Source organism: Propithecus coquereli, unplaced genomic scaffold (genome assembly GCF_000956105.1).
Source record: "Propithecus coquereli isolate 6110/MARCELLA unplaced genomic scaffold, Pcoq_1.0 Scaffold44, whole genome shotgun sequence".
In the NCBI taxonomy this organism is placed as follows: Eukaryota; Metazoa; Chordata; class Mammalia; order Primates; family Indriidae; genus Propithecus; species Propithecus coquereli.
In genome coordinates, this window is record NW_012150174.1 from 7,496,210 (window position 1) to 7,509,584 (window position 13,375).

Below are 13,375 nucleotides of genomic sequence, written 5' to 3' on the forward strand. Positions count from 1 at the left end.
AAAGAAAATGTGCAAAACTCTGGTTGATTGTACGATCTCCCAGACTATGGTCCCATCGTGCCCAGCACACACTGATGGCCAGGCTTGTGCAAGGCACTGGAAGAATAGAGAGGTGACAGGACAGGGACCCTGATACCCACAAGGATTTGCCACAAGCTCAAATACCTGTAGCACAAAGTCAAATGCAAAGGGTGCTATGACATAGGTACAGCAAACCTGCTTTAGGGCTCAGAAAAGGTGAGGCAACTCCCACCCTGGGAGAGGGAGGTGGAAATCAGAGTATGCTCCATAAAAGAATGGCATTGGTCAGGTGCAGTGGCTTATACCTCTAATCCCAGCACTTGGGGAGGCTGAGATGGGGAGATCACTTGAGGCTAAGAGTTTAAGGCCAGCCTGATCAACACAGTAAGATCCCTGTCTCTACAAAAAATAGAAAAATTAGCTGGATGTGGTGGTACACACCTGTAATCCCAGCTACCAGGGAGGCTGGGATTGCTGGAGCCCAAGAGTTTGAGGTTGCAGTGAGCTATGATGGTGCCACTGCCCTTTAGCCTGGGCAACAGACTGGGCAACAGAGCAAGACCCTATCTCAAGAAAAAAAAAGAAAAAAAGAGCAGCATTAAACCAATCTTAAAGAATGGATAGGATTCTGCTTTTGACCCACTAGGGAATAGTGTGGGCAAAGGCATGGTGGCTGGAAAATGCTGGGCCCTGTTGGAAGAACAGCCCCCTCGTTGGGGTGTAGCACAGAACATGGGGGATTGTGGAGAGAAGTCACACTGAGAAGGGAGGCTGGGCCAGAAGCAGGGTGGGTGCTGAATGCTCACCAAGGAATTTCAGTTCAAGTCCATGCACAGCGGTCCCTGCACAATAGTGCCCAAGGGCTAATTCAATGCTAAGTGCTAACTAACCTCTTCCAGGAGAGCCAAAAGTGTGGTTTGGAATTCAACTCATAACTTGGGATAAATAATAAACATTTTTTGATCAACGTTTGCATTAAAGATAAAAATGCATCCCTTCTGAAAACATTTATTTAATCTAAGAGTCCTTGCACTTACAGATTTTCTGGACTTTGGGGCCCACACACCTCTCTTGCATCCTATCTGATTTTCCTGTCAAAAGACCACAAAGCACCACCCACATGAGAAAGGAGCCTTGGCCCAGCTGGGGGTCTGCACGCTCTGAGAAGGACTGTCCATGAGGTCTAGACCAGGGCTGCCCAATCGTGAACCTCAACCGGGAAGTCAGTGCAGAAGAACCCAGCGAGGGAAGAGAAAGCTCTCCCACCCACACGCAGGCAGAACGGGCTCCTCCGAATTTAGCAGGGCAGGCTCCGAGGCCAGGATGGGCTTGGCAGAGTCCTGCCAACTGGCCGAGTGCCTGTCCTTTCCCCACTGCATGACAGCAGACGCTGCCTGCCAGAACATAAATGCAGGATCCGTCTCATTGCAGGAAGAAGGGGGCTCTGAACGTGGGCGGTACCTCGAGTAAGCTGTCACCCACGAGGGCCACGAGCAGCCGGTGTGCCTGCCGCTCCCGCACCAGGGCTGCATTCTCCGAGGCGTACATGGAGGTGAAGTCAAACATGGCCACGTCAGGCTGCCCATAGTGGTTCATGGCAAAGTCTAAGGATGGCAGCTGGTAGTTAGTGGCAAAGTCTGCAGCTTCCCGGGCATAGGAGAGCAGGTTGTCTTGGTTCACGTTCTCCGCACACAGCAGCATCTCTGTGTCGATGTAGTCCTGGGGGAGATCAAAACACAGTGTAGTAACCTGCGCCTCAAAGGGCTAGTCTGCATACCCATGCGGCAAAAGGACTTGGGGTGGGTCTCTACAGCGAAGCTAATCAAAACAAAAAAATAGAAAGTCAGGGCCAAGGGAATAAAGAGGAAATAAATGAGCCAGCTGTGAGGGTTAACATGATTGTGATTAAGCACCAAGTTTGGCACCGAGCTTCCCGGCATCCAGGGCAAAAGGGAAATGTGATATGTTACAGGGCTTTCCTTATCAGAAAGAAGGAAGCATAGAAATTCCTCAGGGGAGGCAATTTTTTCCTGGCACTAAATTCTAAAAGATCTGTCTCATGTAGGAATTTCAATAGAGAACCCTGCGAGTTGTAATGAACAGTGGACTTGATAACAGTCTTGGAACAAGCAACAAGCACGTTTCGTGTGGCTGGTTCTCACCATAATTTCCAACACAGTTAAAAGACCAAGAGCAAATCAGTAAGCGCGACTTTATAATGAATCGAGCTAAGCTAACGCGGTCCAGATACGCTGTGTTTAGTGGTCAAACAAGACCAGGAAAAAAACTGGTACTCGGCCTAACTCTCAGATTTTCTCTCCAGAATCAGTTACCCCTTTTCTGCACAGGTCGAGGGCTGCTCAAGGCTTGGCTTTGCTCGTGGTGTTAATTGTTAGACTTCCCTGCTGGCGGTGGAGAGACCTGAGCTAAGAGAACGAGGATGTCCATCCTGGCGGGATACTGGCAATGAACCGCAGGATGTCGGGGATTGAAGGAAGTAAGAAAGGCTGCAGTATCCCCAAAGTCCAAGCTGCTCACTGTGTGGCTAAAGAAACTAAAAACATCATCTTTCCCAAAGGTGACACAAACATCAGAGACCTGGGGGAAGGGAGGACAGGTGTGTAAGGTGAGCACAGGTTTTGGGGTCAGCAAGAGCAACAGGTCAAAGTCCACCTCTGCTGTTTACTAGCTATGGATTTGGGCAAGTTATTTAACTTTCTGAGTCTTTGTCTTCACATTCGTAAAATGGTTATAACAAAATCTATTTCACAGAGCCACAGGGAGATTGAAGGAGACTGCATATGTGAAATCCCTAACCCCACGCCGGGCACCTGGGAAGTGCTCAGTGGATGGGAATTCCCGTCCCCGGCAGTCCATGATGGCACAAAATGCAGGCTACGCTGAAGTGCACCCTAGACCCACCCAAGGTGCCACATCTACAAAGGTCTTAAAAGGCACGGCTTCATCTATAACCAGAGTGATTTACTATCTCAACTTTCTGAATCACCATGACTTCAAATACCCTGTTTTGAAAATTCTAAAATTTCTACATCCAAACCACATCCCTCGAAGTGTGCCCGGCATTGGCCCGAGAGCCCTTTGTCAGGTCCTGGTGTCCAGGACGCAGGGCCTGTTATCTGGTGGTCTTTCCGATCTGTGTTGCTACAGCCATGGAGGTGTGCAGGGAGATGGGGGACGAGTGAATGGGGAGGTCTCAAACACACCCCTCCTCAAAGTGACATCCCTGAGGGGGCATGGGTGACATTAAAGTGCTTGGTGTGGACGCTCGTGCAGGAGTGTGGGCACCTGGCAGAGGGAGCAGGCCTCTGGGCCAGGCCCGGATGACAGCCCACCTGGCCCGCGGGTGCGGCGGGGCCTGTGAGGGGCCAGAGGGCCCCAGGTGGGTGGCGGAGGGGCAGGAAGAACAGAACCGTAGGGAGGAGGTAAGAACAGGATGCGAGGACAAAAGTGGGGGAAAGGGACAGGACGCAGGTTCTCCGTGAAGCGTGCAGGCCCAGGGACCTGCCCATCTGCATTAAGATGCAGGAGGCACGGGGGCCACAACTGGGCCCACTCGCCACAGGCCTGTGGTGCCGGGGGAGGTTGGGTCCTGGACACAGAGGCGGGGCAGTGTGGAGGGAAGCAGGGAACATGAGCGGAGGGTGGGGCCCATAAGAAGAGCAGACTCCCCAAGTGCGAGCTGGGAAGAGGCTGGAGGCTGGCAGAGGAGGTCAGGCGATGCCCACACGCTCCATGCGGGGGTGGGGGGATCAGCAACGGGAGGCCACCTGTCGTGCACCCACACCATCCCTCGCCCAGCAGCCAAGCTCGCCCCACAGTGCTGACGGCAGGCCTGCTGGCCCAGGAATCTCAGCCCACGCATGAGTGGCCACCAGAGGCAGGGTCCCAGGGAAGCTCTGGGATGGGACATCCTCCTGGTGGGGAACAGAAAGATGGACACAGCTGGGAGCCCAAAGGCATGGTTTCTGGAGAAGAAACTACTCCCTTCAGTGGCCATGGGGAGAAGCCCAAAGAGCAACCGGAATAAATGGGGAAGCAGGAAAGGGAAACTTCTTGTTCAGCAGTCAGTCAGTCATTCAACAAACATTTACTCAGCACCTTCTGTGTGCCCGTAGGAAGATGCTGACCCACACAAGGAGAGGAAAACAGAGAGGACCTGTCATTCCTTGCGGAGCAAGAGGAGAATGTAAATTTAAGTGGCTCACGGGCCAGGCAAATGCTACAGAGTGTGGCTGGAAACCTGGAGGCTCAGGCCACAGCTCCTGGCCCAAATGGGCATCCAATTCTCCCATGTCCAGCCTAAGGCCTCCAATTTCTAGAAGAGAGTTCCTGTTTAGTACCTTGAGGCCCCTCAGCACCAGCTCAGGAGGTGCCCTAGAGTCCTCTGAGGGAGAAGGAAAGGCCTTGGCGAGGACAACCATGGGCCTGGGGGGCTCTGCCAACTGCCAAGTAACAGAGTGTCCATGAGAACGTGTCACTGCCGGGGCAAACTCCCTGGGATGACTGAAGGTGACCTTCGCATCCTCGGAGGCTGGAGAACTCAGCCAGTGAAACATGAAACTGGGCAAACTTCGCCTGTCTACCCAGCCCCGCCTCCACCCAGTGCCCACTGCCCCTGCACCCCAGGATGACCCTTTGCTCTCTGACAGTCAGCCCCAGACTGAGGAGGCAACTTCTGGAGGGATGCCTGTGGGGTAGGGAAAGAAGGGGAACCGCCTCCCCCAGACTGACCAGTCAGCAGCGGGTGCCATGTGCTGAAGCCCACCGCCCACCCATCTGGGGGTGCCCAGCCAGCTCCACCCAGCCCGCATGCACAGCCTCTGCCCACAAGGCAGGCCCTCAGCGAAGGCCTGGGCTGAGGTGGAGGCGGCCCAGGGGAGGGCTGGGTTACTAATGCTGCCCAGCTGGCTGCCAGCACCAGCAGGCGAGAAGATAGACACATTCTTCTCTGACAAGCAGTGATGAATGGGTACCGCGCTGCCCGCGCTCCAGGCTGACAGCCCGAGAGCAGGCTGACCCTGGCTACACGATCCTTATCTCCAGGATGCAGCAGCAGCAGCGACAATGACAGGGGCTCTGGAAGGGCTGAAAACCTGACCACAGAAGCTTTTCCAGGGACCACCACTCTGTGTGTCTTCTTTCCAACCTTTGTGTTGAAGCAAGAAGAGGCAAAGCCACAGAGCAGCAGCCAGGAAGCCAGCAGGACAAGAAAGCCAGTGTCCAAACAAGGCTGAGAAGTTACAGAGGGATCTACCAACCCACCATGTGCAGTACTGTGCTAGTCGCTCTGTGTGTGTGTGTGTGTGTGTGTGTGTGTGTGTGTGTGTGTTTATTTGCAACTTCCAAGGAGCATAAACTTTCAGACAGACACTATCACTCCTATTTTGTAGATGGCAAAACTGAGGCTCAGCTTGCCCATGATCTGCGTGAGTACATGGTGCCGCCAAGATGCAGCTTGCATCTTTTTCACTGCACAAACAGTCAGCTTTCCCCCATACCATGACGAAGGTTCACAGGGTGAAATTCACAAGCGAAAGCATCTCTGTGTCCCACTAGGACAAGGAGCCCCCATCTGCCTCCAAATGACAGGTGACCTCCCAGAGAAGGGGCAGGGCTGAATGAGTCTTGGGCAGGGAAAGCTCAGCCGATGTAGTAATACGTTAACAGCACCACACACCCTCTGCAGAGACATCTCTATGTGTACCGGCCTGGGCTCTCCATCCAACACTCCAGCAACATCGAGGGAAGGGACGGTGGTAGGCAGGCAGTCCCTTCCCTCTCCTCCCCTTGCTCAGTTTCGGGCAGGAGGACATCTGCTCCCACACCTGCCGATGCTGCCAGCCCAGGTCACAAGGGAAAGACGGTTGGGAAATCACAGCCAAGAGGTACGTACGTTAATGATGACACCTTTGTCGAGCAGGCTCTGCTTCTTGGCTGTCATGACAAAGTAGTGGGTGCAGTCCTTGTAGTAAACAATGTTCTCTAGATCAATCCCTGAAAAAAAGAAGTATTCGTAGACTCAGTATTTCTTCCTCATGCCAAATGTGCGGCAGGAACTACACTTTGTCTTGTTGCAGGTCTCATCATTTATCTGCAGCATATTCATGTTAGACAAGTTTTTAAGACATACAAGGCTAGAAAGGATAAAATAGAGTGCTGGATTTTACCCAAGTCAAAGTAGCTAGCTTTTATAGTCCCACTTACAGTGTGCATAAGGATTGTAGACCAGTATTCCTAAGTTAGAGCTGGGTAACTGCTGTAGAAAGGCCAAGTGCTGGCCATGGCCATGACATCTAAGCAATGACACAGCTGGGATCTGACTCCAAGTCCTGTCCAGCGTGCCCTCCCTGTGGCCACAGGTGCATGGAGCTGTGGGAATTCTCCAAAGACCATGCTAAAGAATGTTTCTACCATTTCCCTGTTCACATGTGAAAACCCAGGTGCAGTGGTAGGAACAACTCAGGTTTCCACCAATTGCAAGACATTTTATAAACTAGGTTTCTGCATTGAAAACCAAGCTATGGAGATGAGAGCTCAGCTCTGTGGATCTCAAAGGGTGATCCTTGGGCAGCGGCATCAGCATCAACTGAGAACTTAATAGAAATGCAAATTATCAAGGCCCCAGCCCAGACCTACTGAATCAAAACCCTGGGGACAGAGCCAGAATTCTGTGTTTTAACAAGCTCTCTAGGCGGCCTGAGTCGCTTCAAGTTTGAGAACGACTGCCTTAGCTTATTTGAAGGGAGAGAAAGGAACAGACACAGGGCGTGTTGACATAGGCATGCAACACAAGGCGTGCTGGGAAACCATAGCAACAGCTTTATTACCGTTAAATAGGAAACGGCCATCAGTGCAGACGGCCCTGGGGGAATCAGAGGAAATTCACAGCTGTTGCTGTGCGAGGGCACCGTTGTGAAACAATGGCTGAAGGTGATGACCACAGCAGAGCTTAAAGGAAGCTCACTGAAACGTGGGAAAACATACTCAACGTCCCATCATAATTTATATTTGGTGGTGTAAGTATTTATGCTCTTGGTTTCTGAAGGGAAGGGAGGGTTGGATTCTTAAATCATGCATAAGGACATTATATGCTGGAAGGAAATATTAAAACTTAAAAAAAAATAATGCAACTGTGGTGAAACAAGCTCAGAGGGCCACGTGATGGGCACGCATCATTGTGGCTAGCAAGAGACACAGTCTTGCTCACCAACGAGTCCCCCTTCTAGAAAATGATCTCAAAGAAAGAATTTCACAGAAACAGCTTTATCTGTAACAGTAAATAACCGGAAGGCCTGAATCAGAGGTCAGCAAATGTTTCCGTAAAGGGCCAGGTAGTCAATATCTATCTTTGGCTTTGTGGCCATATGGTCTCTGTCATGGCCACTCGTGGTGGAGGCAGCCAGAGGCAACAATGTACAGAAACGGGGAGGGCTGTGTTACAAACAACCTTCATTTTGCACACTGAAATTTGAATTTTATATAATTTTCATGTGTCACAAAATATTATTCTTTTGATTTTTTTCTTTAGCCCTTTAAATATATAAAACCATTCTCAGCCCAAAGGTGATACAAAAACTGTGGCCATAGTTTGCCCATCTCTGGTTCAAATGCTTAGGCGGTGACAGTACATCTACCTGGTGAGACATGTGCGGCCCCTAACACTGACCGTCAGGAGGACCATGTCAGAACGTGATGCTGAATGAGAACAACAGGGCAACAAAGAGCACGGACACCGTGGTTAGAGCTAGAGCCACGTGAAAAGCAAGCCCGCAGGTGGCAGATCGCAGAAAAGGAGCGCACGGCCACAAAGACTGTTCCTGTGCTAGGTGGTCAGATCGTGGGCGGTTTATTTTCAGTGTAAAGATTCTACTTAACACTATTGTTACACTGCCTTTTCAAAAGAAGGATATATTTTTAATCGGTTAAAAAGAAAGGAAAAAGTCTGGAATTGACTTAATTGGGAACAGGCAATTCACCCCTCTCCTTCCCCTCAGCCTGTTGTGTTTTTCTCTACCCTCCTGTCACCACCTGACATGTGGCTTGTTTGTTTACTGACTGTCGGCCCCTGTAGAATAATGTAAGCTCTAGGACAGAGGGATTTTTGTTTTGCTCATTGCTCTATCTCAGGCCCTGGCACAGAGTAGGCATTCAGTAAATATTTGTGGAGTAAATGAATCAAAACCTTCTATGCTCTAGGCCCATGGCTGGGTAACAACTGATGCCAGTAAGTGTCACGTTCACAGAGTGGCCCTGGATGTCCTTCATGAAGAAGTGCGGCTGCCACACTGCACGAAAGCACCTGGGCCTCTCCAGGTCCCGCCTGGTGCTGGCTCCCCGCTCAGCGAGCTCCCCGAGCATCGCCCTGACCTCGGACACGGTGCTAATCTCCTGCCTTGAGGTGGTTCATGCGGGTCTCCCTTGCTGGACAGGGAGGCACCTTGGGAGGGATCAAGCCAACCTCCACTTGGTACCCCACAACATTGAGAATTGGCATATAGTGGGCACTTGGAAAATGTCTACAGTGCAAATAAATTCTTATTTATTTACTCTAGTATCTCTTTTCATGTACAACATCCAGAACTTTCCCTCAAGAATCTCTCTTGTCTTTGAAGGAATCCTGTCCACTCATCACCCATCCTCAGGAGACGTCTTGGCTTCCTCCCCATCAGAGTGAGTGTCTCCTGTTCCAAGGGCCCGGAAAGCCACCGCGCCCCGCTGCGCACTTCAGAAACCTCGGACAACGGCCCGGCTGGGAGAAAGGTAAGGGTCCCACCTGTTTCTTCTTTGAGGTCCTGGAAAAACTTCTGATTGAAGATGAAAGCCACGCCGCTAATCTCCTCCACCTTGGCCTCGGCCGTGCTGTTTCTGTTTATGAAGTTGGCGGTGATCGCGATAGCCAGCTTCCCACGGAATTCTTTTCTTCTGAACCCTGCATGGGGAGAAAGGAAGAAGTGGGTCTATCTTCTGGGTTTGGTGTGAAAACTGAAAAAGTACTGAGAAAGCTATTCTCAGATGCCTCCCGGGTCCACGAGAACAAAATTCTAGATCTCCAGAGAACAGGGGCAGGCAGAGATGCCGAGGTTCCTTCCCAAGGAGGACACTTGTCACCAGCGGCCTTTCAGTCAGTGGGACTGTGTCCTATTCTAAACTCTCTAGGTCCTGTTTAGGCCTCAACAAACAAAAGGCTAAAGTGATCTTTCCCAACAGGTCACTGCAGGGCTCATCCTTTTAAAGAAGTTTAGGCATTGTTGCTAGATAACACTCATGGGAGACTCACACGCACTTTGAACTTAAAGGATGAAAACTACTTTGTTAGCATTTTTCATGGTTTTTCCCCCTTTGAAAAGTAGGATTATTCAACTGAATTTCTGCAGGAAGGGATTTTAACAACTCTTCTTTGTATCTACAATTGTTACGGGTTTTATTGTGTCCCCACACCCCTCAAATTCATGTTAACCTCCAATATCTCAGAATGCGGCTTTGTGATTTGGAAATAGGGTCACTGCAGATGGAATTAGTTAAGATGAGGTCATATAGGAGTAGGATGGGCCTTCATCCAATATCACTGGTGTTCTTATAAAAAAGGGAACATTTGGAGACAAATGCACACAGGAAGAACACCACGTGAAGCTGAAGGCAGAGATCGGGATGAGGCTTCCAGAGGCCAAGGAACACCAAAGGTTGCCAGTAAACCACCAGATGCTAGGAAAGGGGTATGGAATAGATTCTTCCCCACAGCCCTCAGAAGGAACCAACCTTGCAGACACCTTGATCTTGGACTTCCAGCCTCCAGAACTGTGAGACAATACATTCCTGCTGGTCAAGCCACTTAGCGTGTGGCACTTTGTTAGGGCAGCCCCAGGAAATGGATACACCAATTCCCAGTGACTGGCACTTAGTAGGCACTCAACAAGATATAATGTATCCCATCTATTGACAGAATTCTAACTTGCAATTAAGTTAGCACCCAAATTCTTCAGAATTCTTATTGTTTCCAATGATGTATATTGAAATTGCTTTTGAATGGCGGGGGATGGCAGATAGATCACAGAGGATGGTCACTTCTTAACAGCGCATCTCCCTCCTAGTCCCCCTTTGCTGGCATCTGACCACCACTGCAGTCCTGAGTCCCCCAGCCCCGGACATGCCATGCACTTTGCATAACTCCAGGCACTGGTCTACAGGTGCAGACTCTCCAGATGTAAACTTTCCTCAGACGCCCTTAGGAAGCCCTCACATCTGCTCACCACGTACTCCAGCCTCACGCTGATTCTCAATTGCTCTGCCAAAAATCCCTTTGACTGAAAACCTTGGGTTTCTATTTAATACCCTTCCTTTACGTTATTCTTCATTTGACCTTTTGTCAAAGGGTCAGAAATGATTCTCTAGTCTAATATTTCTCAGCTGGGGGTGATCTCACCCCCCAGGGCCACTTGGCTATGTGTGGAGGCATTTCTAGTTATCATACTTGGGGGTGCTACTAGTGGGTAGAGTCCAGGGATGCTGCTAAACAGCCTACAATGCACAGGATGGCCCCCGAGACAAAGAATGAGGTGGCCCCAAACGACGATGGTGCCGATACTGGGAAACCCTGCCGTGGTCTACTCACGTGGTCCCAAGTGGCTTAAAGAGCTCCATCCTTCCCACCCTTCTTTCCATGTTCGTGAAATGCAGAACTATACTCAAGCTGATAATGGATCCTGGATTTTCAAATATTCCAACGTACACTTTTACCAAACCACCACAGTGACCATAAATTTTAACAGCACAACATCCAGGCGGGCAGCTTAAACACTCCCTGTGAGATGTGGGTTATCGATAGTGGGGAGGTGGGTATGGAAGGGAAGCAAGAAGGGAGTGGCCACCAGCCCTGTTGGGTGGCAGATGGGAAGGCTCTGCACCAGGTGGCCACATATCCTGAGTTGTCTACGTTTTCTAAGCCTGTTTCAGGGAGTATGTTCTGTCCTCAGAGGATGTGTCCTCCCAGTCAGGCACGTGCAGCCTGTGGCCCTTGAGGGGCAAGTTCAAAAAGTAGAACTGCCCCTAGTCTAAGAGATGCCACTGGGGCCATGCTGTTTACAGCCCATGGTCTCCAATTAGTACCATTCGTATCAATTAGTGTGGCCTGGTTCTTCTTGGGGCCCAGGTGGAGGCGACTGAAGCACTTCCCGGCAGTGGGGTTTTTCCCTCAAGCTAACTGAATCTTACTCCCAGAAAGCATGTTATGCTTCCAGCTTTGGAACTCAGAGAAGCGTGGCCTTTGCACCTTGACAATTTGGCAAGACTTGCCTAACTGCCTAGCAGTGGGTGTGCTTAAAAGTTAGGAAAAGAGATGGGCCCCTCCTTTAAGTATGAGTAATAGTAGTATACTCGACAGTAAACTAATACCACTAATACTATAAAAACATTTATTCTAGACGAAGTAAGTATGGAAGTGCTTAGCACCATGGTTTGCACATCAGCAGGTGCTGAATAAATGGATACTGGTTTTTTTCCAGGGCACTTTATCTTTGTAAAGCATTTTTACATACTAGTTTTTTCTCAGCCCTCATAATAACACCCTGTGGGGGTTCTGCTATTTACCATTGAGAAAACCAAGGTTCAGACAGAATGAAATGGCTGCCCTCTAAACTCCAAGACTCACAGGAGGATGGGCCACTCTACTCAGGAAGGACAGGACAGGACAGCCTGCCCCTCCATCCAGACCCCCATCCAGCTTTGGCATCTGCCATCCTGCCCGCCTTTCTCCACCTGCTCCTTGAAACCCCCCTCCCATTCCCATCCCCCCAGCCCCACCCCAAGAAGAAGAATCTTCACCTTCCAGGGTGTTCCTGCGGCCGTCGGCACCAATGATGACATCAAACTCGAACTCCGACAGAGAATGGTCTGCAGGGAGGAATTCTGCCCGCCAGCCGATTTCTATTGGGACAGATAAATGAGATGAGTTGGCAGAGGTGGAGAGAGAGTGATTACACCCCTTCTCTGTTGGCCGCAAGAGATGGACAACCAGGTATATGTGCCCCAGGCAAGACTCCAGAGGAAAGGCTGAGAGCAGTCCAGACTCACACTCTACCTGGTGTCCTTCTGGCTTTAGTGTCAGTTAATCCAGGACAAAGTAAACCAGCAATGCCAACTCCATGCCTGGTTTTACTGGCCTTTGCTGGGAGTCTGCCCTCAATGGTTCTCAGACTAGTCTCGCTTGCTCTGTATTTTCCTCAACAGGTTGCACCAGGCCTCTTCACATTCTCCCACATTCCGCAGTGCCTTCCATTGTGACACACCCGAGAGGAGGTGCAGGATGCAATGAAATCAGTTTGAGTTTCTATGCTCAAAATGCTCAGAGTGTTCTGTTGTACAGTACACTGTCTTTTATAAACACATTTTCAGGTGAAGCCTGGCTGCTTACCCAAAATTAAGATTTACCATCCAAAATTAAGATTTACCATAAGTCTGAAAAACATTGAGAGTGCACAGTCTCTGAATGCTATATAACAAATGCTGTCCCACTAAAGCCTCCCCTAAATTCTCAAATATTCTGGGCAGAGGACAGGAGAAATCACAGATGCACCCTCAGCAGGAGACTACGAGGTCTCTGACAATAAGCTGGCCCCAAACTGAAAGCCCTTCCCAGGCGGCAGCAGATTGGACAGTTAGTAAGATGCAGAGGCATCATGAGCAAACTCTGACCATGGTATGTGTAAAAAATCAGAATTTCGATAAACATACTAACACAAAAAAGAGAAACATTCCTAAGTAACACATACCTTTATGAGTAAATATTAGAGTATATAAATTATACTTCAATAAAGTTAAAAAATATTACAAACCCATAATATATTGAATCTTATGTTATAGTTGCTCTAGAAACTTCACTTTCTTTACTGGATTTTAAAATATCTATGGATACAACAAGTGCACCCCCATATCTATGTGTGAACACACAAACACAGATCGAAGAGCATGCGAATGAACTTTATCAAACAACCAAATCTATGTCTTCTGTTTAATACTTATCGATCAGATTTCATTTGCCAAAGTAGCATCCCCTAGGGACAGGGTAACCAAATAGCTGAATAATAAACCCCCTGGGAGCTGAAGAGCAAACCTAAAGTTACAGCAACAGTGAAAAAGGGTAAAACATCCTTAAGTGGAATTATGCCAAATGGCTCCCAGTAAAAATAACTCTCACAGAAACATCCTCTGAGAGCTGCAAATGTGATTTCCATTTTGCAATATCTTGATTTCCAGACAGAAAAGGAAAATGATACTGTACTTTGATTTTCTTGATCTTCAGGAGGCTCTAGAACCTTCACAAACTCCACATTCACGTGGA

The 13,375-nt window shown here is 49.4% G+C and overlaps 1 protein-coding gene across 3 annotated transcripts in view; it reads right to left on the reverse strand.

The window, feature by feature from the left end:
• MICAL2 (microtubule associated monooxygenase, calponin and LIM domain containing 2) overlaps positions 1-13,375 on the reverse strand; it is a 150,975-nt gene that overhangs the window by 39,078 nt on the left and 98,522 nt on the right. For all 3 annotated transcript variants that reach the window (XM_012654392.1, XM_012654391.1, XM_012654390.1), the window contains exons 6-9: positions 11,860-11,961; positions 8,816-8,971; positions 5,936-6,036; positions 1,483-1,740 (exon numbers count right to left, since the gene is read on the reverse strand). In XM_012654392.1, coding sequence (XP_012509846.1) covers positions 1,483-1,740; positions 5,936-6,036; positions 8,816-8,971; positions 11,860-11,961 — 617 coding nt within the window. The remainder of the gene's footprint in view (positions 1-1,482; positions 1,741-5,935; positions 6,037-8,815; positions 8,972-11,859; positions 11,962-13,375) is intronic.